Source organism: Cariama cristata, unplaced genomic scaffold (assembly GCF_000690535.1).
Source record: "Cariama cristata isolate BGI_N322 unplaced genomic scaffold, ASM69053v1 scaffold1561, whole genome shotgun sequence".
Classification (NCBI taxonomy): domain Eukaryota; kingdom Metazoa; phylum Chordata; class Aves; order Cariamiformes; family Cariamidae; genus Cariama; species Cariama cristata.
The window spans coordinates 1-26,434 of NW_009598443.1; the positions used below are offsets into that span (position 1 = coordinate 1).

General features: G+C 40.1%; 2 protein-coding genes across 2 annotated transcripts; both read left to right on the top strand.

The window, feature by feature from the left end:
* Window positions 1–2,880: 2,880 nt before the first annotated feature.
* LOC104168616 (protein SOGA3-like) lies at window positions 2,881–6,314 on the top strand (the record flags this gene model as incomplete). Its single annotated transcript, XM_009709267.1, has 4 exons — window positions 2,881–2,952; window positions 3,592–4,758; window positions 5,660–5,674; window positions 6,225–6,314. Coding segments are annotated over 4 exons (1,344 nt in total), but the record flags the coding sequence as incomplete, so codon positions are not given.
* KIAA0408 (KIAA0408 ortholog) lies at window positions 5,487–26,434 on the top strand. The gene is made up of 7 exons (XM_009709265.1): window positions 5,487–6,384; window positions 13,353–13,459; window positions 17,501–17,699; window positions 20,461–20,802; window positions 21,140–21,219; window positions 22,537–23,911; window positions 25,796–26,434. The coding sequence occupies exons 3-7, from the start codon at window positions 17,565–17,567 to the stop codon at window positions 25,967–25,969; spliced, it is 2,106 nt and encodes a 701-aa protein (XP_009707567.1). The 5' UTR covers window positions 5,487–6,384; window positions 13,353–13,459; window positions 17,501–17,564; the 3' UTR covers window positions 25,970–26,434.

Here is a 26,434-nt window from a genome sequence, read left to right on the forward strand (position 1 = left end):
TAAATATAAATTATATACTATATTATATATATAAAAATTATATCCTCTTTTCTCTTCTGCAATATGAAGACATTCAAAAGACTATATAAGAACTATTTTTATCTCCACGGTGACATAGTAGAGATTGCTTTCATTTTGTATCATTCCTCAGCGATGTTTTCAAATATGCCAGTTTTAATATGAAGAGAGCATTGCTAGAACTAGTAGGGATATGCTTAGTGTTTGCTTCATGGACAGAGGTGCTGTGCTTCTTTGCGTTTCACTTACCTCCTGCTTTTTCTTTCCTGCCTTAATTTTGCAAGCAAGTAGAATACTGAAATACTCAGGGCTCCTCCTGCCCTTGAAAGGGGGTGGAAGGAGTGAAAGGTTGTGTCATTCTATGTACTTGTGCCAGTGACAGACAAAGCCAGTGTCTTGAGTTGGTTGCCGGCAAATTGCACTGACAGAGTTGCGGAATAAGGGAGGCATTTTAAAAATCATTACATTTAAAAGTCATTACATAGCCACAACTACTGTTGTAATTAAAATATTGCTATCCTGACTTCCAAAAGGAACATAAAAGATAGAGAAAGGAGAAAAACAGATTTTTTGTTTTATGTCAAACCTAGAAAAATACCTTTTGCTCTCTGTAGTTTTTGGGTTTGTTTGTTTCTTTCTTTTTGTCATGGGAAACTTTTTATATATCTCTTAGCTTCTGAAAAGTTGTAGGGTACACAAGAGGTTGCAGCTCAGCATTTCAGAACCTCATTATATCTGGAGAGATGCTGAGCTCAGCAGGGTGAATAGAAGGCATTTAGGTAATCAAGCAGAAATATAGTTTAACTGTCCCTTAGTTATTTTACCAGTGGCTGGTATTGGCAAGAATCTGGAGCAAGGAGAAGTTTGCAATGCTATCTGATTTGAAAAGGGTTTTTTCAAAATGATAATAAATAGCGGTATAATTAATGGTAATACAGAAGAGAAAGGTGCTACTCTGAAAGTTTAATGCTTCGTAAATTTGCCAGTTCGAAAAGAAAAGAAAAAAACAAAACAAAAACCCAAACCACAAACCTCCATGTGTATATAACATTTCTGTAATAGTATAATTGATAGGTGACCCTGGAGAAGAATCATTGTGTTTGTAGACTGGATCCCAGAGTTGTTTGCTTTATATTTAAAGGGGAAAAAATGAGTTAATTTAACTATTTTTTGTGTCTTTTCTGGGTTTCTTTAGAAGCTTGTGATTCACGGCTATCCAACTATCCAGCTATCACAGCTCATGATCTTTGATTGGTTTTATTGTTCTGTCTACTATTTCTGCAAGAGACATAAAAAATTTAATTCTGGTTTTTGGTGGACCCATCTGTGAATTTTAGTTCTGATTCTGAATCTGAGATTGTTTTTCTTAATTCTTGCATAACTCTACAGTATATTTGAGCAAAAAAGCCTCATGAGAAATCATCTCTTGTGGTGGTTGCTCAGATTTAGATGTGAGTCATTTCTACAGTGTTGAGTTTTCCTTTGGAGTGAGCAGTCCACAAGCTTAGTATTTGTTGTGGGGATGATCTGCAGAAGGAAGAGAACAATTGGTACCAGCAGGCGTGTAGTGCACAGGACTGTTATGTGCAGCATACTCGCCCACTCTACTCTGTTCCTTGAGGATTATGAACATATTTTAATTCCCACTGTATGGAACTGGATGGCTTTTAGATACAGCTGGGTTCTGCTCTGGCTGGTGCAGGGAAATGCATGTTTCTCAGCGGCACAAAGCATCCTTCTACCAGAGAATGATCTCAGAGGGAGATGGTGTTAGCTGTATCACTGCCCTGCCTCAGGGCCTACGTTTTACCTGGGGAACATAAAAACTGGGAACAGCTGTAAGCAGGATGTTATGTATGAACATGTTCTCTCACTTGCTTTCCTCCCCTGCTGTTTTCTTAATGATCTGTATTGAGTGTTGACAGCAGGATGGTTGCAGTTGTTTTCCACTGCTGCTGCTTGCCCACTAATGAACTTTCTACTGTCAGCAGATATGAGATCTTTGCTGGATACGCTAGTAGGCTTCGATCCCAGTGCATCCTGCTCTAAAAGCAGGAGATTCTTTTCTACTCACTTTGGCTACATAGCGGATGAGAAGACCCCGAAGAAGCTTGCTCATATGGCAGTGCATACATGTGTTTATGTGGTGCTGTTCTTAAGCTAATATGCTTTGTTCCTCATTAGGACTTCGTAGTCTAAGCAGTTATAAATTATATTTACTTGAATACGGTCTGAAAACAGATCAAACCTAGAAACCAGATCTATGTGTGAGTTTGTCTGCACAGAGTTTTTCTACAGCATACACCTACAGAGGTGTGACTGCAACACACTGCAAGCCTGAAGCCTGGGGGTGGGACGCAAAGAGAAGTGTGCTTGTAGATGTACACTCAAGTAAGCTGACGGGATCTCGGTGACACTGTTGTATGTAGCTTGATTACCGCAAAGGCTGAGGCTACATGTCTGGCTAGGTGCATATTTAAGTGCCTTGGCCCCATTAGGGTTAAGAATCAAATGGGCAAGCTGGGTTTCACTGCTTGCCTCAGCTTTCGCATCTGTAAGTTACCACTTGGGTTACCTGCTTTCTTACCTCTCTTGTCATGTGTTAAACATTCATTATGCACTAGTCGTAAAATGCATTGAATAAAAAAGGTAACAGACTGATTAAGCCAGTACTTTACTTGTATAACATTGCTGTGTCATTTTTGGGCAGCTGTGTCTCCCCTCTGTATTTGGTATCTCAAGGATTACAAGAAATTTATTCCTTTATAGTTGCATTTGACTTGCTATATTTTAAAATGACTGAAGTATGAATTATATACCTCTTCAGAGAAATACTCAGTGCATCTCATTTTGTTGTTGCAGCAATCACTGAAAAGAAGAGGAAGCAAAGACCTACCAAAATCAGAAAAAAAGTCACAGCAGACACCAACAGAGGTATGTTGTAATAACTGCAACTTGGATTCTCATGTGGAGGCTTCAGGGACACTATGGAAACGATGTACACGATTTGTAGATTTGCACTTTGCTTGCTTGTTTGCTTTGCTCTTTGTTTTCCTATATGCTGTGAAATGGAGATTTCTTACCCCCGATCTGCAGTCACACAACACTATGTCAAGGACCACCTAAACAAACCACTGGTGCTGCAACAGAACCCACCAGCTCTCATGTACTCTGTCTTTTAGGCAAAATAAATAAATGGGAGCACCAGTGAAACAAGATTATAGGCCCTTTGTGTGCTGACTTCAGGATTTTTAAACACTGTAAAGTCTATTACAGTGTTGCAAGCCTAGAAAATATGAAGATTTTTTACAAGCCCCCCATGCCCACAACATATTTTCTGGGGACTGTGCAGACTTTAGTCGCAAGTAAAATAGTCTTTTCCCCTCTTTTAAATGTAAGTGATTATTTCTTCCTCTTTAATTTATTGATCAGTGAAAAAACAATTGCAGGAAAATCTCTTAGTATCTAAAGCTACATACCTGTGATTGTTAATCTTGTAATTTAAGACCATCCACTGGAGGTTTCCTGTTTTACATCAAGTTTCTTCAAATACTACTTTTTCTTTTTTCTAAGGAGGACAATGAAGACCTGAAATGCCAGCTACAATTTGTCAAAGAAGAAGCAGCCTTGATGAGGAAGAAAATGGCCAAGATTGATAAAGAGAAAGATAGATTTGAACACGAGCTGCAAAAATATAGGTCGTTTTATGGGGATTTGGACAGTCCCTTGCCAAAAGGTGAAGCAGGTGGGCCACCTACCACCAGAGAAGCTGAACTCAAGCTTCGATTGAGACTTGTGGAGGAGGAAGCTAACATTCTTGGGAGGAAAATAGTGGAACTAGAAGTAGAAAATAGAGGACTGAAAGCAGAGCTTGATGATTTAAGAGGAGATGATTTCTCAGGGACCGCTAACCCGCTCCTGGGAGAGCAGAGTGAATCCCTGTCAGAATTACGACAGCATTTGCAGCTAGTAGAAGATGAAACAGAATTGCTAAGGAGAAATTTAGCTGATTTGGAAGAACAAAACAAGCGCATAACAGCTGAGCTGAACAAATACAAGTACAAGTCTGGGGCCCATGAGAGCTCTAGGCACCATGATAACGCCAAGACAGAAGCATTACAGGAGGAGCTAAAAGCTGCACGAATGCAGATCAACGAGCTGAGTGGCAAAGTCATGCAACTCCAGTACGAGAATAGAGTCTTAATGTCCAACATGCAACGCTATGACTTGGCCTCTCATCTTGGGATCCGTGGCAGTCCCAGAGACAGTGATGCGGAAAGTGATGCAGGAAAAAAAGAGAGCGATGATGATTCCCGCCCCCCTCACCGCAAAAGGGAAGGGCCCATCGGTGGGGAAAGCGACTCTGAAGAGGTACGCAACATTCGGTGCCTGACACCTACGAGGTCTTTTTATCCGACACCATCTGGGTGGCAGAAAAGCTTCACTGACAGGCAGCAGATGAAGGACATTCGCTCTGAAGCTGAGCGGCTGGGCAAGACAATAGATCGCTTAATTTCTGACACGAGCACCATCATAACAGAGGCAAGAATTTATGTAGCTAATGGGGACCTCTTTGGACTGATGGATGAGGAAGACGATGGCAGCAGAATACGCGAGCACGAGCTTCTTTACCGGATCAATGCACAGATGAAGGCCTTCAGGAAAGAGCTCCAGGCTTTCATTGACAGACTCGAAGTTCCAAAGTCTTCGGATGATCGAAGTGCAGATGAACCTTTGTCAGTGAGTCAGGTAGACTTTTACTTATTACGGCCTACAGGTAAAAAGGCTCCGCCAAGTGAATTAAACCTCAAATTTGATGTATGGCACATGAAAATTCTTTATTCTAGGCAGTGGACAAAAATCTATTTCTTAAATTATTTTAAATCCTATTTTGACCATATGAAACCTTGTTCTACCAATGGGGCTGTTTAAGAACGGTGAATAAGTCTGGTCTTCTGGAAATTAAAAGAAGTGTGCTCTAGGAGGTAGAAGATTTTACTCCTTTCTGGCTTTGCAACTGCATTTGCCAGAGTTGTGCCTTCATCACGAGTAAAGGCAGTGCAGATAGCATTTTTAACACATAAATTAACACACTTGTTTTCTTAGTGGTTGGGTTCCTGTTAAATGAATAAAAAGAAAAACTTATTAATTTTAAACTGGAGGAAACATTAAATTTCCAAAATTATTGATAATATGACAAACCACAGAGAAAAATAAACCATGCAAATCTACTTTACAGAGTCACGGAGCCGCACAGCAGTGTGAATATTGGAATTGCTGTAACTGATTGTGTCTTGTTGAAGGCCTATGGGTCACTGCTTACATGCAGCAGTGACTAACATCTCTTCTGTAGTTCATTTTTATGCAGAATTGTTCCAGAGAGGTTTTGGGGAGCAAACTCCTTGCTGACTCAAGATCTTTTGCCGTGAAAAATGAAAATTGCCTACCCTTATCTTATCATGCAATCCTATAGTTGGCAAATCTTATTATTGCTCATGGTATTATCCAATGTTTTAGTGAGTCTCTTGCTGTGCTGATTTATTTTGTGCTGTCCTCCTAGTTTAGAGTTGCCAGGCAAAGCTGAAAGCTATTATTTCTTATTCCTATGCTGACTAATTAGTCTTTTGTTTCCTTATATCAGAAAGTCACAGACGCAGTGAGTTTAAAGCTAATCAATTACTGTACATGTATTGCATGAAATCAAACAGAAACGACATTTAGCATGCTCACTTCCTGATCTAGCAATAGCTCTGAGCTTGTAGAGCTCCCATTAGCTTAAAGGCAGAGCACTGCATGAGCTTATACAAATTTAAAGCAAACTAATTAGTATTTTCTCTAAACAAATAACAGCAATAGTGAAATTGGACATTTCAGGGCTTGACCATGCAGAACTCCTACTGAAGTCAATGGGAGATGGGCACTTGGTGCCTCCACAAGCACAGTTTGATTCACTGTTTATTTTGTTGAAACTTTGGACTTGCTATTCCATTAATTGACTGTTCTCTTTGTCTTTGTATTTACTTTCCCAGATGTTCCAGCCTATCATTTTACTTATTCTCATCCTTGTATTATTTTCATCCCTTTCATACACAACAATATTTAAACTTGTCTTCCTTTTTACACTGTTTTTTGTACTGTAAGCCATTCATCATTTACTGTTCATTGTAGTATTATTTTCAGTTTGTTTATTTTGTCCACCCTCCAAGATAAGAAGTGCAAGAGACATAGTTTCTGTAATAGCCACTGCTGTAAAAACACTGAAGACTACTTGTTTGCCAAAACCAAACCAAAACCAAAAAACCTGCAAAAAAACATACCAAAAAGTCACCCAGTTGAATAGGAAACCCACTCACCACGGTGTTCCAGGTAAGCAAACAGAAAAAGATATTTTTCACTTAATCTGGTTTTATCATTTTTTAATAAAAATGTCCTGAGTGACTGGAACCAATTTAATATTCATTAATTTGCACCAAATCAGAAGCAAAACAGAAATATGCAGAGTGGGTGTGAGGAGTCTGTTCCTTTCCTCTTCCCACTCCCAGAAAAAGAATTTGTATTCTAGCCACATATGAATAGTAAAACCACATTCGATGTGTATTCTGCAATTGTATGTCACAGCTTGTATATATTTTGCATGATTGTGATGATAATGTTTTTCAGCACTGTATTATGTGGATTAGACACCACTGAGGGGACAAAATCAGAGTGTTTGGTATATAGAGCACTATATCTGGAAATGTGGCAAGGAGCCGGAGCCCCCAAGAATGAGATGCATGAGGAGGAGGTATCAGAGTAGGCGAGGAGTCTTCTGAGAGATGTAGGCTGGCTGCATTCTCTCTGTGCTCTCGAAAAATGGCCATGCTACAGTCTGACTTGAACTGAAGAGAGTGATGCTAGTCACCTTGTCTGATGTCAAATATCTTTTCCTAACAACCTAGTTTATCAAATAATATTTTCCAGTCTATAGCTGCCAGGGCTCTGGATTCTCTCTCCAGGTTTCAGAATGAGTTTTGAATGAACATGGTAACTCTTGGCTTGCTGAGTGACCCTCGTCTAACCATGCCGTTGGTAGCAAGCGACCATAGGTGAGGAAAGCTTCGGTATATAAGTGTGTATCAACAGTCACTGAATATTCCTGTCTTGCTTACAAGAGGCTGCACTGAGAGCACAGGCAACTCATGATCTTTCTATCACACAAACATAGGCAGTTCCTACAAACGGTAAATCTCCCACTATGAAAACCTTGTCTGAAATGCCCAGTGGAGCTCAGTTTTCTGTTTTATTCAGCCTATGTTGAAACCACTTAGTCCCACACATATGAATTCTCCAAAGGTGATCATTTACAAGTGACATTTTTTTGTGCAGATGCCATGATAAAAAATCTAATAATAAATAGCGGTAATAAATAAAGCAGCTGTTTTCCTAGCTGGCAATAAGGATTCCCTTTGATTTATCATGTTAGCACTCTGTTCACTTAACCCATTCCGCAGTGAGAACAATTCACCTCCATGCCTGGATTGTGGTCTGCTACCTGAAATAGTAGAGATGATACATCGTTTTGAGGGAAACCCCTCAGAGGGAAGCAGAGGTTGGGCAATAACATTTATTTTATAAGAACAAAAAAATTAGTAAACTGACAATATTCAGTATTAAACAAATCTTGTGTTTTTCTGCTTCTTCGTCTAGCTTTCCCTCAGCATACTCTCCAGGTGTAATCTTGATCAGTTAAATCTCTTAACCTTGATTTAATCCAAATACTTATTCCTGCCAGGGGATGTTGTCGTCATTATTTATTTTGTAGTTAGCAAGATATGTCTAAAGGACATGATAATCAATATATATGAGATTAATAGATAGCCTTGCCTGGTGTCCTGATTAAAGAGAAAGTCAGGTCTGAAGTAATTTTGAGGAGTTTCTAAGCTGCTCTAATTTATGCTCCGTTGCCTAAAAGTTAAGTGCTACATATTAGAAACCGTCATGGCAAGATACGGTCAAGCATATCATCCCTTCACAGTGAGTTTCTGTAACTGTAAAGATAGTTCTGAAATCACTGGGAAAAGGCCCTTTTGCTGCTTTTCTCTCAGCAACTGCTGTTAAGAAACTTTTCAGCAACTGCTTGAGATTTATTTTTTTTTTCCCCATGGATTTGCAATTTGGACATTAAAAGTGTCATAATTTGAGGCTTAAACTTGTCATATCAAATCTTAGCATGAGACTGACTTTTTGAGTTTGTTTCTGTTTTAGTGTCTCCCTTGGGGGAAGAAAAGATCATTTGGGTTTTCTTAAATGTTACTGGGTCAATCCCATAAAAGAGCAAAAATCATACTTAAATCTATATTAAATTAAATTAAATTAAGTTTTAAAAAAATTGAAGTTCTGGGCTTTCAGATTTTAACCCACAGTGATTTATACCTTTCTCAGCCTTGTGTGTAATAAAGTTGAGTAGAGAGGGTTTGATTGACATTGAGTGTATCAGTAACAGTACTACTGCAAAGCCGTAGAAAAGTTTAATGCACTGAATTTGTATATTGAATACATCTTGGAAGTAAATGGGAAAGATTCACTTCTTAGAAATCAGAAAAGGTGAGGTTGAACTTCTTGAGGCAAAAGATGGAGATAACCTCTGCACAGGACTGGCAGTTATAACCCCATTGATTTCTCACAGTGTTTTTTCTTGCATATAGCTGGAGCTTTCCTCATCCTATTTCTGTCAGGCATCAACAAAGCAAATCAAAGCTGAGACCTTTTGGGACATTTGGGGAGCTATTGCACAGGCTACAATCTGCAATTAAAGCATACCGAAGCATACAAAATCATTTTAGAAGCTCCCCGCAGTCTTTGAATCTGTGATGAGCAAGGAGAACGGTGAGGACCTCTGCAAATCTCAGTACAGAGAAATCTCAGTGAGAAACGAGGTGTGTTTTTCATGTCCTTCTGCATTCAACTTGAAGGGAGTGATTGGAGCTGCTTATCTGTTTCGCACCAGATATTGCAGAGAAATTCACAGTCCTCCGTTTTTCACTGTTTTAAAAGCTGCTGAGAAAGCTATTAAAATCAGTATGGACATCTATCCATACCCAGAAGGTAACATCTAGCCAAAGAAATAAGCGTTCTGTGTCTTGCTAAGTTGAAATAACTTGGTCTCACAAAGAAATGTAATAATTATACTTGCCAAGAAAGGAAGCAGATTCTCCCCACTCACTGGCCTGGTGGGCAAAGTCCCCCTCACAGGTGAGCGAGTAAATGCAGCTGAACACGTCCGCATCCTCGAGCAGGAGCGCGGGGCAGTCAGGCAGGGCCGGGACAGACAGAACACTGCTGACTCACTAGTCTCTCTGCTGCATCGTTTGTGATTCTGAAGTCACAATAAGAAAAACACAAGATTTTGCTTTTATGTGGCAACAAGCTGGATATGCCAGGTTACCTATCAGTTCAAATCTCAGTTATACCGAGAGCAGATTCACAGTTCCCATTTTGGAATATTCTGGCAAAATGCCGTTGAGTTTGAACCCTGAGATTGCCTTAATTTTACGTTTCTCTGAAAGATTAAATTTCTGTTTCCTGTTTTCTGAGGGAATTAATTCCGTGTTCTTTCAGAAAGAAGAGATCTTGCATCTATAGATCTAATACTGACATTTTTACACTTTTGTAAATCAGCAGTATCTCCAGTGAACTTTTAGGTCATTTAGAAAATAGATGCATTTTTACCTTTAATACAACCAGATAAATTCAATTAAATTTGTTTCCTATTTAGAGTCAGCTCTGAATGCCCTGACAAAATACCTCTACAAATATTTTCTTTACTGTTACTGAAAAATTCCCATGATACTAGAATGATGATCTTCTCCAGGATCAGAGATATTTCTTTCAACCAAAAATATCCATGCCTGAAGCTCCAGTTCGGGATAGAGTAAGTGTCTGCTGACACATGTCACCAGTGCTTCAGAAACAAAACTAGAAGAGAGCAGGTGCTATAGCGCAGAAATATGCCTGGCAGTCGGAAAATAGAAAATTGCCAAAAACATGGCTGTCTAAATATGTGTTATAAAAAGAGATGAACTGCACATGAACTTTGGGAGTTGTTTATGAAAACAAGCAGAGCTTTAGGGTATTAAATGCCCTTCCCCTGAATCACCCCAGAATTTGATAGGTGAGTAGGAGACGTCTAAAGGCATCAGTATCAGAGACGTTATTCCCATTGGCTTACATTTCTGTCTCTGATTTAATGCCAGGGGAAGTGATATTCAAACCCAACTTTTGCCATTACACATGCAGTTGCCTATGGGGAAAATTACAGTGGCTCTATTTAAAGTAAACATCTAAAGTATCTGCCACTGATTTCCAGTGTAACCTTGGAGAAGTGACATAACGCTTTGTTGGCTCTATTTCTGCCCTAAGTTCTATACTATTGCAGAAGTGCACAATAGTAAGAGGAGACAGAATTTGTATTCCCTTCTCCCCATTTCCCAGTTTATACACCCACCCCTGAGATGTATTTGCCAGGATTGGCAAGGTGTACATCATTCAGGAATCAAATGTTGTGGTTGGGTTGATTACAGTGGCAGCAGTGCTGGTTTTCCTTCTTGTTACCAAATTTATGTGGACATAGCAAGATAGGTGTGCCATAACCAAGCTAGTAGAGCAGAATTGAAGATGCTCTAAAATGATCTTGAGCGCAGACTGTTAACCAGAATACACACTACCCTGAGTACATAATCAGATTATAGCCCACGCTGAAACTCATGCTCCTTTCTCTTCAGTCTTGCATGATGAAGAGAAATTTAGCAGAGGGCTTGTTTAAAATGCCCTTCCACCTTTTTTGTTGAGGTGCTGATTTTTAACATGAGCAGAGCTGATGCCAGATATGGACAAAGCACACTTTGCATGTGGCAGCAGTGTGTGGGATGTAATAAACCTACAGTAGCCTTCCTGGTGATTTTGCCTGTGCCAGAGGCCAGAAAGCCACATTTGCTGCTTTGTCTGCTGCTGTTGGAAGAGGGACAGTCTCCGTTGGATATTTTTTTTTCCTCAAAAGCAAAGCTAACTACTGCTACACTTAAGGGTGTCTGGAACAATGAGCCCAGATTTTTAGAGCTTGCTTCATATTTTCTTTGTCCCAACTTTTCTCTGCCCTTCCTGTATTAGGATGAGTTTAACATGGCCCTTTGACCTATGAGTGGAGTCCAGCTCTTGTCTCCTAATAAGCCCCTCAGTCTCACACCTTTCTAATTCTTCACACTGACGGAAATGTAGGGTTTTGCCTGAGTGAAAACTCCAGCCTGGGATTTAGTCCATTGTTTTCTTTAATTTTACTGTGTTTTACTTCAAAGAGTTTGCATAACAAGACAAGGGGCATTGAGTTAGCAATATTAAAGACAGAAGAATAATAGCCTATGCTGATGAATAAGAGTTAAAAACCATGTCTTCATAATCTGTCTTCATTTGCAGTGGTGCAGCTGTGCTGGCTTTGGGGACGAGGCAGGGCTGTGGCACTTGGCCTCCAGCTGTGGGCTCAGTTCTGCTCCCAGGCGCTCGGGCTTCGCTCCTGGCCATCTCAGTTGGCATGTTGGGATGTAACCTCCCAAAAGAAAGTCACCTGTTGCTTTGGTTTTAAATCCTTAGAGTTTAGAGGCTGGGGATTTTCTTCAGGAACATTCAGTCATGTACTTGGGCATCTTTGTTCAATTTTTAGATCATCTTTGAAATTTTCACAAATAGCCCAAGTCCCATTATTTATGTTACATGGGAGCAGAATAACCACCCCAGTAATGTGTTCACTGAGACTTACAGCTGGACCATATAAGGAGAAAAAAATGTGTTTTCCCTGAAACCTGCTTTGATATTTACTATAAAATGCACTCAGAGCTAAAATCTTTATGCTGTGGATGGATTTTATCACAGATAAAACCTTACTGCTCTGAAGAGGAGAGTGCTGACTAAGTAAAGGATGTGTGAATCCTCATATCATGTCCTCCATCTCACTGATCCTCTTGTCATCAGCTGCTCTGCCCACAAAAATATACACCACTCCTGGTTAGTGCATTCGAAGACACCCATCTAATAGCAGAATTTGTCCAGAGTTTTATGCTGCGTGAGTCGAGTACTTTGTGGCCCTTCTCCAGGTACATGTGGGGACAAATATTCCCTGAAATGTGAATTTTATGACTCTGAGTGATCTCAGTCACGGTCCACAGACACATCCAAGCACAAGTACCCAGCAGGGCAGTGGTATGTGCATGAAGCTTCTGCCCAGAGGTCTCTTTCTGTACCAAACGAAAGTAATTTTACACACAGTGCAACAGGAGAGTTACTGTGGTGGGCAGAGACGCAAGGAGCCAGCTGAGCTCCTCGTGCCTGCGGCTCAGCAGGGGGAGCAGCTAAATTTCCTTATGCTGGCTTCAGGGTCTCCCGTGGACTTTCACTTGCTGGATCATTTTTGTCACATATGCTCCCTTCCCTCACCCCATGCCGACACTTGCTATGGGCACTCCCAGTGCTTTAAATCCAGGCCGAGGTGCTTTTGGACCTTCCTTGCTAGCCTTACGCCAGGGATGAGTTTCCCTGCGCAAGGGAGATTCTCCATCCAACTGCAAGCGCTTTGCTTTGCTGAGACAAAGTGTCTTAACAGACTGGAGAATCTGATCCAGAAACCTTATAAAATAGCAGGAATATTTGGGTATATCCCAAAGAAACCTTTATCACCATTCCCAGAATGCAAGACAGTAGGCTTACACAGTGCCCAATAATTCTGCATTTCATAAGTGATGGCATATTTAGAACACAGAAAAATATTTTAGGGAGGAGCGGTTTGCATTTAGCTCTTTAAGATAGCTGTTAAGCAACAAAACTGCTGCTTTAAACAACCTCCCTTTACAAAGCAGTTTGTGAGGATCGAGTTGCAAAGCTCAAAATGATCATACTAAAAAATACAACCCTGAAAACTGGGTCTGGAAGGCAGCAAAGAATCTTCCTTTACAACATGGACGCTAATAAAAGAAACTTAAAATTGCCTATTGTCATAGCTTTAATATTAACACTGGCTGCTTTGGCAAGCTTTAAAGACTGGACTGCACTATAAAACCTAAAAATGTCCTGGACTTGGAGTTGTTTACACAAAATATGAGGAGATATAAAGTTACAGAGCTGGGGGTTGGAAGAGATGGCTTTAAAACCATCCTCCGTGCACTGACGTCACGTGGAAGCCAGCTGCTGGGATGATGCTGAACGGAACTGTTTTTCAGTTTGCAAAAGTTGCGGAGTTATTCAAAGAGAGTTGCAAATGCTGCCCCAGTTGAAAGGTTGTGCCTTGCTTAGCTTTCTTATTTCTTTTAAAGATCGAGAGTCACAGAACTGGATCCCAGCTAGCTATGCATTTCATTGCTTTCACTGCTGTTTAGAAATGGACTGAAAAACTTCTACAGGATTTCTTATTCCATGAAAGGTATGGTTACGGTTTATTTTAAATCAGTGGTCTTGAACAGTTAAGATTGAAAAAGAAAGCTGATTACTAATGTGGCAAACAGTTATTTAAACATCTCTCTAACATTAATTATATGTAATGGGGTGTTCGTGTATGTTATATATGGTCTTTATTCTTAGAGAAAGATTCTTCATTAGTTCAGTCAGTAGCTTCAGAGCAGGCAGAGATGTATCCACAGAACAGGGATGACAGGTAGCATTGTGAGCACTCAACTCTCTGTCCTTCTCCCCCCCTTCCTTTTTTCTTTCTTTCTTTCTTCCCTCCCTTCTTTTTCTCTTTCCTTTCTCTCTCTTTCACTCTCTCACTCAACTGTAGTTTCTTTTTATATATAAAGTGCACAGTATTGTGACACATGGCACACTTTTAGAACTGAACAAATACACAAATTTACAATTTCCTTAGTGATCCAAAATACAGCACTTTGTTGGAAATATAATTCAATCACTTTTTTTTTCTGTAAAATCAAGGGAAGATTTGTGTATTTGAACGGTTGTGCACATCCAATCTAATTAATCTGTGTTGAAAAATAACATCTCAGCTGATGTCACTGCAGATTATTTTCAGAAGTTGATAGAGGTTGGTTGCAAACTATTTTGCATTTTTAGTATGAGGCTAGAAAGGGCACGAGTGAGACAAGGGGGAATAATAACATTAACATCAAATAATTGCTTAAAGCATTTTTTGCTTGAAAGGAGGGAGGACTAAAGGAAAAGTTAAGGGAAAATGCAGCTGATGTAGACAAAATTGATTATTTGCTTGAATTTGATTGCTGTAATGAGCTTCTGACCTTGTCTAGGACATGCAGAAAGTGCCAATGCTGCAAGAGCACAGATAGTGTTCTGATCCACACAGCAAATTATAATGTGGCATTTTACATCACTTTGAGTTGCTTAAGCCATGTGAAATACCCATGGGGACATCTTGGTGCACTATACAGACAAAAGGTATACTACCAGGAGTACGAATTGGATTTAATTGCCAGTAGGGAAAAAAACAAGCAAAAAAACCCAACAAACCAACAACAGAAAAGGGGAAAGAGTCATAGAAACAGGAGTTAAAACTCTCTGAGGAATGAATCCACTGTACAATATCAGCAAAACTGTATAGTCATCCAGCTGCTAACATCAATAAACATGAGTTTTCTTCTCGGAATTTATGTCAAGAGGAAATTGGAGAAGCATAAGAAGCAATACAAGCTTTGTGTGGATCTTAGAGCTACAAGTGACTCTCTGTAACTTCTGTAACTAACATCTTCTGAGACTTGATTTCATTTTGATGGTTTCCAATTTCTTTTTATAATCAGAGTCCCACATGAAACAACCTGGAAATTGTTAAGATGAATGCAAACATGGCCATAGTTGTTACCAGCACTAAGAAACCACCAGAGGCCTTTTCAATGCTATATGCATGCTTGAAAGGAGTACATATTACATATCTATTCTTCTATGTGTAAAAAAAATAATAATGCTATATGGTATTGACTTTTTTCCTAGTAACATGCTGCTAATTGATTGAAGCATGGTCATTATTACTAATAGTGCACTAGCAAAATCACCATTTGTGCAAGTTGTTGACAGATTTTGCCTGCTTGTCTTTTTCATGACTTTACAGAGTTTATGTTTTTTTTATTTCTTTCTGACATGTATTTGGAGGATTCTAGTGGAGCAGAGCGTTAACTTTTGTTTATTTCTCAGAGATGTCTTGAAAGGTTATAAAGACACAAATGTAGCCAAAGAAAAGAAAAAAAAGGCAAAAAAGCAAGTGACTACTAAAAATTGCAACCTTTGAATTAGCAAAGTGAGAAAGTATTGAAACAGTTTTAACGTTCATTAGCAATAGATGTTTAGATTGCAACAGGTCGTAAGTGCAGTGGAATCTTTTTGTAACTTGTTTTTGGTCAACACTTACTGAAGTCTGGCACAAAGCTGAAACGTTGGCCTGGTGTGGTGCAGTCTCTATAGCCTGACTGCCTTCCCTAAGAAGCCATGAACAAACCAGTGCTTCACTTCTTTTGTGACGAGAATGCTGTGCTGTCTTTCAGCAGCTCTTAGTTTCAAGGAGTTTTATGTTTTCATAAAGCTTCCCTGTATGTTTTTAGGCAGGTGGAAGAAGAAAGGTCTGAAATTTGTTTGTAAATGGTTGAGGGACAGATTGCCATTTCAGAGCTCCCAGGCAGGTGTGAGTCAGAGTTTGAAAGAATAAGCTCCAGTACCACGTTACGTGGTGACATGGTTACACCGTTGTGAAACGGGCTGACAGAGATGTTTGAAGAATACTCAGCTTGTTCTCTAAGTCCTCGATCCGAAATTGCTTGGGGTAAATAGTCTTGCAACCCCTGAGTTAGGTTTGGGCCCACGATGGCTGTCAGTTGAGAGATCCTGTAGCACGACTTCCTATGACCCAAAGACCTGAGTAACTCATTGGGCTTCAGCTGAGCTCTTCTGCGTACTTGTTCACGAAAGAAGCTGACTCCAAGTTTGGCATCAGCTTCCCAGTCAGCTGAAATAACGCAGACACTGGTAAGCAGTCATTACACAGTAGCCACAGCTGAATCAACAAGACTTGTCCAGTAAAATACAGGATGGGGAAGAACTTTGCATGAAGCTCAAGAATGAATTTTCACTCTATCAAAGAAAATGTAGGTGATAAAATGGGTGGTTCCTGTGAGTTGACAATCACTGACCATCAGTCAGGGCAATTAACAAATTCTGGGAAGGTAAACTGGGCTTACCCCTAGTTAACTCTCTGATAATTCATTTGCCTGCCCATATGCTGGATTTCTGTCAGGAGACCAAAGCAATGCAGAGGCATTTTGTGAGTAGAATTAGATTCCATGTCCACCTAAGTGACACGGCAGCTGGCTTTGAGACCCAAACTTAACAAACTCAAGTATCAATGGGTGTGTACCAGCCATTGTACCACAGGAGCCATCATAACTGAATGAATGAGTGTTATTTCGACCTCGCTGGCATAGTAAACGTGCTGATGGTAGTGGAGTTTCTATTGTAAAGCCTAAGAAAGCGAGAGGAACACCAGGCCCATAAAATCTGTAACTGTTTTGCTGCAAAGTCAGATAACAAAATCCAAAATATTTCCCTTAAAATATACATATTTAGAGGTTCAGTTAATAATTCTTCATTCACAGGTACTAAGATGTTAAAGACTTCTGAAGGGAAAGGAGAAACTGAAGCACAAATTAGCTAAATATTCTGAGCAAGGTTTTGAACTAGATTTGTCTTAGTGCTATTGGAGAATAGTTTCTAGTTTTACCTATGCTGGTCCTGGAACTAACATTTAGATTTGTAAATCCAAAATACATGAAGTCTTTATAGTGACCTATAGTCCCTTATATAGTAGAATGATTCTTTCTACTGTATATGTATGTTTGTTACCTGTTATTACGTTTCCTGTCCTGTTTTTCCTCACATATTCTAAAGCATTCATATAGCCATGAGAATTTTCTGCATGTATCAAGTTTACAGCCTTCAATTGCCAAAAAAATGTAACAGTCTTTGTCATGCTACATGCATGTGTGAAAGGAGTGCTTAAACAAACATGATCCCTTTACACTTGCAGTTGTCTTTTGAACAAACGTAAAAATAGCTTTCACCCTCAAGGGCAGACGTTGCAGGATCCCAAGGTCCATTCAATATCACGCAGACTTGAATTTCATTGAAAACAGGTTTATAGTGAAGAGTAATGGCAAAGATGTGACGTGGCCATGGTACAGAGCCCGCTGTGGGAGACGTTCCTGAACGCTGTGATGCTGGATGCATGTCCCTCCTCCCCTTTCCAGACCGGGCCTCTCTGCCCTTGGGTTTGTGTCCTGTAACACTTAGTTCATCCATGTTCTAGTCACGCTCCAGATATATATCATGCGATCGTGTGATGCTGTCTCCTGCAAGCACATTTCAGTTAATTATTTTGGGGGGTTGCTTGGTTGTTTTTTCCCCTGAAAGCTAGAATCAAACACAAATAAGACTTATTCTGACAAACTTCCAGGAAACATTCAGGGAAGAAAGAAAAAAAGCAGAGCTATCTTCTTGCTGTTGCACAGACTGTAGCCATGGACCTGCGTAAACAACTGGAGAATACTGATTGGAACTGGAATAAAGAGAAGATGGAATTGCTGGAGAGATTTGACAATGAAAGGAAAGAATGGGAATGTCAATGGAAAGTCATGCAGAAGAAAATAGAAGAGGTACTTTTAAGCAAAACTCTGAACATTAACATTTTCACTTGGGGTGAAGTGACTAGGGGTGACTTCAATTTATTGTTTTTCTGAATTATATCCTATTTCTTATGTGTCATTGGAAGTTTCTAATAGCTAATGGTAGGATGCGAAGCCTGAGTTTCAGCAGTATTTGCAATTGCTCATTTAACAGTCATGAATACGAAGCGGGAGGTTAAATATCACTTTGTATGAAGTTTGCTATGATATTGTTGGCTGTACGTACTGCTGCCAGTTCTGCTGGGCATAAGCCACACTGCTCATATTATACATGTTTTTTTCAAGTACGTGTTGAACAACTGCCTATGTGGGGGTTAGGAAAATGTATATTTAGTAACAAAAAAACTAGGTATCATAATTCTCTGGCAAAAAGCAATTAGATGGCACAAATCTGCTGCAGTAAATGGTAATATTAAAAAGAACATCATACGTTAAACGCTGCATGATGCAGAATCGTTCTGGCTAGAACCTGCTCCATTTATGGATGGCTTTTAGTAGAGAAAACAGCTATGGTAAATAGCATGAAAGTCCTGACACCACTTGTGTTTACACATACTAACAAACACTCACTCCCTGCCATTTGTAATGCAACTCCTTCCAGAAACAGTGAAGGTAATTATTTATTATTCTTTTATCCCCAAATTGTCTCTGCAGCAGAACCCTCTGGCACTCTGTAATGCATAAATTGAATCTGCTTTGGCAACGTATAGAAGCAAGTTTTTTCACCACTGAGCTTTCCACATTTTTCATTCTAATATACACATGAAGTAGTTTTGCTTGCTCTCTGCCAACACTGCCCTGTGGCTGAGCAACACAGGAATGTACGGCAGAGATTGTTCACATGAAAGTATGAGAAGGAAAATGATCAGAGCCAAATGAATTGCAGCCATACACTATGCATTAAACCTGCCTGTGGCATAACTCCATAATGTCAACTCTTATATTTTACCTGCAGTTCTTACAGATTTTGCTACGATAGTCTTTGCCACATTTTGTCTTTTGTGTTAGGACATTTCTGTGCAGTCTTACTTAATTTCACCACCAAGGTGAGAGCGCTTCAAAAGTTAGTAATGTGATCTGTGTGAGTCGTTGAATTTCAGTTTGTTAGGTATATGAGCTGTTTTGGAATGATGGCAATGTGTTGTGAAAAGGTATTCTGGCTATTAGTAGTCCTGACAATGGCAGCGAAGACCATGGTTTTGCCATGTTCTTTGTTAGCATATGGATTAGAGACAGAAAAAGAGATAAAGAATGGAATGAGGCTGAGGGGAAGAGAATGAAGCAAATTGCTGTGGACTGCAGGACTAGACAAAACTGCAGATGATACTTCAAGATTATCAGTATCTTAAGGTCCCCTCTTAAGCTGTGTCTGTAGTTGCCCTTGATTTCAGTTGCCTGATATTTTTTTGCCAAAAGCCACATGGCTGGAGAACAGACGAGATAATACATTTTCCATGCCATCATTTGTAGAGGGGTTTCCTCAATAAAACTTGTGCTACCTTATCAGCTTGTATTTTTATTCGGTAGTTTTCTCTAGCCCACCAAAACTTACTTAATTCCTGGATTGCTCCAGGAAGACTTATGTGGTTTAGGAGATGATTTGTTGAGTTATGAGGTGGAATCATTCATTCCTTCTTACTGTGATGCTGAGGCCGTATGAGGCCCTCATTTCTTGGAAATGACAAAGTTCAGCCCTCAGGTTCCATGAACAGCTGGGCTTTGGGAGTGAAATCTGAAAGCCCAAGAAGAGTCAAGTGTCAAGTCTCTGAATGTGAGAATACTTCTAATCCATAGCACTACCCATGAAACGGCCACGTGTTCTTCATGTTGTTATTCTTTTTCACTGTCCTCCCAAAAGCTGTTGTGATGGCCCTGTGCACTGCGAGAGCAGGCAGATGGCTGTTCAGAGGTGCCTGCTCTGCGCTTTACATAAGAGCAAGTTAAGAATGAATGTTTATAAAGCGCTGTGGGATTCTTGGCACTGGAAATGATACTGTAAGCAGAAGAGGTTTTTATGATGTTGCTATTTTTTCTCATTTATAATTTATCACAGTTCCCTAGTTTGAATGTGCTGGGTGACAGGAATTAACACCTTTTCATTACTAATGAAGCCACTGGATCTCAGCAGATAGAAAGAAAGAAGAGAGTGACAGCACATTGCCAAATAATACCATTCTGCAGTACTGATTTATCACTCCAGTCATAGGGAAGAATTCCACTTGCCTGAGAACCAGAAGAGTCTGCTGTAGTGCAGACGGCTCTGTATGTGATGAGAATTCCTTTCCCCTCCTTAAACTAATATACTTTAACAGGCTGTAACATAGCCAGAGCCCTCTCCTTCCCTCACATTCTCCATCCATCAGATCAGGGCTGTGTCCATCACATACTGCTCTGATACCACTTGGAAGACGACCATACAGCTTCTGGCTCAAGGCAGGGCCATTCATCTCATGAGGTCTCTTCCAATCCCATCCTATGGGTGGAAGCCATACATTAAAACCACAGCAAAGAGTTTGTGAATGGTACCAGCCCTTTCCTCATCCTGTGACAATAACGGTCTGTGAACTATCAAACTGTGTGACTCAATATTTTTCTTCTAACACATGTAGAAAATCTTTCTACTTAGTGCTACTGAGTGAAGCATCGTTCAGAACAGAAGATGAGTATGTTCTTTTACCATAAAGTTCATCACAGTACCATGATTTAATAGAAGGTTCTGTTGTTTTTTCAGCTTTACCAGGAGGTAAAACTTAGAAGGGAGAGCAATATGAACGTCCATGATAATAAGGCCATTCAGAGTGAGATGCTGCAGCTGTCCATGCATTCCCCTACTTTGGAAGAGAGTGACACAGTGGAGCTAAACTATCAACACAATATGGCAAATGACAGGATGGAAAAAGGGAGTTTGCTCAGTAAAACAGGATACGAATGTAAAGAAACCAGAGCCAAGAGCAGAAACAATACTCTGTTAATGGACAATCTGGCCTTTGAGAACTGTGAGGAACCTGAAGACAGCCTCAGTATCAAAACTTCCAAGAAAAATGCTAAGAATTACATTGGTGATCTCAATGTAGTAAGTAAAGTATGAGTGTGTTTCAGTTACAAGGGTGAGGAAAATACGGAGGGCTTTGGCCTGCCAGATTAACCTAAAGAACTGATCTCCCTGATTTTAGGTTTCCAGCAAGGCACCATCTCTGCATCCTCCTCGGTTTGTTACTGATGAGTCTCTTTAAATGTGTTGTCAGCATGCTCTTTACCTCCATTCATAACCGGGGGGCATTTTTGTCTCTTTCCTTGTGCTGCTTTCCTCTGCTGTGAGTCTTAAATGCAAATCATCACAAGTTTCAAAATAATTCTGGAGATACCATTTAAAAGGCTTATATTAAAGAACTGGTTTTATATTTCTAAAGGCTCTTAAAGAACTTGCCAGAGTCAGTGAAGAATTATGCAGCTATCAAGAGGAAATTCGAAAGAAGTCCAACCACAGAAGGTAAAAACATATTTGGACTCTTTATATTAGAGGAAGAAAATGAATAATGAGACTGTGCTCCTGTTCACTCTGAGGGGCGTTTTGCTGTTGAATTTATTGGGATATGGGCAATTCCTATCCTTTTAGTGTTTCCATGCTCAGCATAAAACATTCAGATAAAATACTCTGAAATAGGATACAAGGGTATGTTTTACTAGAAAAATGGAGTTTATCTATAGAACCTACAAAATGAAAATAGTATTTATACGAGATGAAATTATACTTGTTTCTAATGGCTATATAGAGGATTAGGAAAATAATCAGATATTTCTGTCTGCCTTGGTCCCATTTCCATGGGTTTGTTAGGTTGGGAGGTTTCTTATATTAAGCCTGGATCTAGCCTTAAGTGTGGGGGATGTGTCAGGGACTACAATCCAAGAGTGCAAAGAAGGCAAGAGAAGCAAGAACAACCATACATTTGTACTATTGGAAAGATGGTAAACCAGACCTTGAAAAGTACGGCAAATGAACATCCCGCCATCTGTTAAAAATTCAATGGTCATGGTCTCCTTTAGCAAGCTAAACACCAGTCTTCCTCTCGAGTTGTGCAGAATTCTCAGAAGGTAAGACTGAACCTGTGGTGTGACAGGGTGCACACCGTGGAAGAGATTGAGAAAGGCTATATCTCAGCTATGCTGAGACCTCATGGAAGCCTGCATCATGGCAAGCTCTTCTCAGATACTCCCAAAGAGCAGAGGGACTTACTGCACTCCCCCATGCAATCAGTTGGCTGTCTGTCACTAATTTATTATCGTAGCAGGTTACTGTTTGTATCTGTAAAGCAAATAGATCACAGCTGATGCATAGTTTCTAAATCCTGGCTGAGAAAGGTGATTTTTGAACATATCTCAAAATATACATTTGTACTGTCATGTGTAATGTTAGGAAACCTACACACGGGATGCACTGTCTCCTAAAGCTTTCTCCATTCACTTCATAGTCGGGTGGACTCTCACTGGAGTCATTAGAACTCACAAGATCCCACTGTCCTTACTGCAGGATACGTAAGAAAACAAGCAATCATCTACAAAAAACTCAGAAAAAGAATTTTAGTGGCAAGGGAAAGGAATGCAAGCTGCCTTTTGTTGAGCTTTCTTCAAATTCTTCACGTATGTTTCAAATATACTGGGTGTATCAGCTGCAGCAAAACTGCTCCCAAGTCCTTTTAAGCAGCTAGTGTTAAAACACCTGCTTGTGGGGAGAATGAATCCACGCTGAGGTCCCCTGGGGGAGTACCCTCATTGCTCATCCCTAAAACACCTCTCCTTTTATTTCCAGAATGAAGTCACTTCCTTCCCTGGGGGAATTTGAGGAAACACAAAACACAGTTATTCTGCCTGAGATGAACCATGTGTCCAGCAATGAATCACACACTTCAGTTGCTTTTGAAACAGAGGAACATAATAATAGGAAGAATCTGATGAGCTCCACCAAGGCTTTGAAGGACATGTCTTATGGTGGTCTTTCTGGTGACAGAGAAACAGACTTCAGACCTTGGCAAAAGAAAGAAGCTCCACCAGTTCCTCCACGGAGCACTTCTCGGCACCTAACAAATTCACTTTCTGCAGTTATACAGCTTTCTGAAGCACCAATAAGAGATCCAGGCATCAAAAGCAATTGCAAGGCTCAGGACTGTAGGAGTGGAAGGAGACTGATGAATCCTTCACCTGTAAACCAGAATGCAACTGCAGGAGCCTGTGCAAATGAAGGGCAGGCTGTGAAAGGTCCTGTGATGGTAACTGCTGCGATGCCTGTAACCAAAAATGAGTGCAATGTACCAACAAGTTTCTGCCACAACACCTGGGCATACGATGTGGGCAAACTTGGAAAAGACAAGAAAAGTGAACCTTCCTCACTGTCAGCCCAAAAGAGTTGTTCAGATGGAAATATGGCCCAAAGCAACGAGATGCACCAGAAACAAAATCCCAAGTCTCACAGCAGCCCTTATTACAGTAATGACTTTTATGCCCCTGCTACCCTGCACAATGATCTTTTGGAAGACTCTAGGTATACTTTGGGAAAGACCCAAAGAAATGAAACTTTAGCAGCAAAGATCGATGAGTTTAACCGGACTGTATTTCACACAGGTAAATGTAACAATGCTTTGCAAGAAAACCAGGTGCCTCAAACAGCATCAGAAGATCACAAACCCTGCGGGCCACTGCGTGACTCTGCTATTAGCAGGACAGAAACTGTAAATACATCTTGTGTTTCAAATCCCAAATTCTCTGCAGCAAAGGAGCAAGAAACTAGCAACCCCAGCAAAGCTGTCAGAACTGCAGGGCCACAAAGGCAAATAAATGGACTTCCAAATAGTAGTGGTTATAGGCACATGCTTCACGAGCATGACTGGAGACCAAGTAATTTATCCGGTCGCCCGCGTTCAGCTGACTCAAGGTCGAACTATGGTGTTGTTGAAAAGCTTTTGAAAAACTATGAAAAATCAACTGTGACTTCTCCCTTTAATGTGAAATGCTGCAAAGATAAGTGGACACGGGCAAATTCTGAATTTACTGATGGGGGTTGTGAGACATTGAGTCAGTATTTAGAAATGCTCCAGATTGAGCAAGGAAAGCAAGAATTTCCGAGGAATTCAGCCAGGCACATTGGGCAGCAACTCAAGCAAGGAAAAGAGAGACAGAAGTTACCAGAGGTAAGGTTCATAAGACTGGCAAGAACAAAATTATTCAGTTTCATACCAAGCTTCAGATTCTAAAATGTGATATTGTAAATAATTATATAAAAATAGACACTTCAGGCCAGAAACTGGACGAATCAGGAGTATTTCCTCTCAAAATAATAGAGTTGTGGGAGGGCAGAAGCATGTAAGTAAGAATGACCAGTGAAGACGTGTGCCAGATTCTGCTCTGCTGCTGTTGCGTAAAGCTAGATTTTAACTGCAGTGCAGTGATTTGACGATTGAACTAGTGAGAACTGCAGTCAAGTTTTAACTCCCTCCCTCCTTCCTTTAGCTGACAAGTTATTTCAGAAGCCTTCCCAAAAGGCTTAAGCACACTTGGCATATCAAAATCTTAGAGGCCTTAGATAGCATTTTTCAGCACCCAGGGTGCTGCTTGGGTCAGGATTTCATTGGAACTGCCTCTGAAAAGGGGTACTATAGCTTCACAGAGTTTCCACTAATAAAGTGACCTCTTACTCATGTCTCAGTTCCAGGCCTCTCCTATATATTCAAGCATAGGCTCACAGAAACAGAAGAGTATGGCATGACTAATTAATTTATATTTGGCTGAATTTTATTTGTAGAAGTTTAGAGATATTGTCTTTGCCAACATTCTTTCTTAATGAAAAAAGAAACAGATGGTTTTGAAAATACACTATAAGTTGCAGGTTCTGTAAAAGGCCACAAAGAAAGAAAAATCATTTGTCCTGAAGAACTCCTTGGCCAACGAACACAAAGAGATATGCCCCTTAGCGTCTCAGAAAAGAGAAGGCAAATGTGTTTGGAGCTGAGAAACTTATATGGGTTCAGCCTGTCAGCTGGTATGCTTTAAACTGTCACAAATTCACAGACTTCAGTGGAGGTATGTGGATTTAAACAGCTGAGAATCCGACCATGCAGATTTTCTTCTGCATGTCTTTCTGACAGCCTTGCAGTGATGCAACATCTTGCTTAGCAGACACATCTTTACTACTGCACAGAAAGAAAAAAACATGAAACTTCTGATTTCTTTCTAATCTAATGAACTTTTGATAGAAAACAAATTTTCATCAATGACTAGATAATGACTGAGTTTACATTGAAGTAATCCCAGAATAACTTTACTGAGCCAATTGGATTTTTTTCTCCATAGGCTCAAACTTTATGTTGTCATTTCTATCTGTACAAACTAAGTGTAGAATATTGCCTGATTAGAGAGTCCTGGACCATTTTAGGTCCAGAAGCATTCATGTCACAAAGATGTAAAGAACTACACACGGCATTCGGCATTCGGTTTATTTTCATTATTTCCAGTTTACATCACTGTAGATATGATCAAAATCTATTGGTTTTCCTGTGTATATAAGGCTCTGCATGTAGACATGACACTGCATTAATACATAGCCATTCTGAATTAGTTACCAAGTGTAAATAGCTTCACGTTGCACTAATGGAAACAGAGTTCTTAGCAAAATGTGACTGCTGAAATAGGATCTATCAAAAAATACCTGGCAAGTATGTAGATCATACTCCAGTAATGTAAGATGGTATTCCAAGTTCTACGTTCAGTATACAGTGTTCGTTGACAAAAAAACTTCCAAAAATGAAAAGAAATGAGAGGTGAATGTCAGTTTTGTCTTGCATTAACATTTTATACCTTTCCTTGTGTCTGACACTTGTCTCCCTATATTTTAAACCGCAACCAATGTGAGAATCCCTATACATAGAAATAGCTGTTCTTTTGCATTCTGCGCATTACTGTGCTCCTTTTAATAGCTTCAGAGCACCTGTTTTGAGGTCACCCCAAATGTCTTCCTACATTCCTGATTCCGCAAAAGCCGTAACTTGTTAAAGCGAGGAATTGCCTTTGTGTTGTAGATATCTGTGCCAGCTAAATGTTCAAGTGGGAAGGGTTTCTCCCGGCCTGCTCGGCCAGCAAATCGACGCTTACCTTCCAGATGGGCATCCAGATCACCGTCGGCACCGCCTGCTGTGAGAAGAACCGCGTACAACTGCTCTGTCTCCTTTCGGTCAGAGACCTCAGTAGTCTGAACCCAGGACTGGGTTGGATGGTGTTGTGAAAGCTCTACGCCTCATTATAACTGTGTTCGGTATGTGTTATAGCAACCAGTTCTACACTGTTGTATCTTGTCCAAGAGTGACCCCCACCACATGCCGGACAAAGTGTTTTGAATCTTAGGTCATCATCACCATGGTCTTCAGTGTTTTTATTGAGATAAAATAACCGTACCCCTGGTTTTCTCTGTTTTTTTGGTAATAGCTCACAAGGAATTTCTTTTGAATGGCATCTTCCTTAATTTGCCAATCAATTTTGAGTTGAAACAATGTATAGTGCTGTATATTCTGACTCTTCTGCAAACAGCAGAACGTGAAGCTGTATGCATGATCATGTGTTTGTAGGTGCATGTGTTGGACTAGGAAGTATACAGGTCTGTATTTAGAAGAGACAAACTGTGCTAGTGTTGACATTGAAATTACAACCTATATGCCTACATA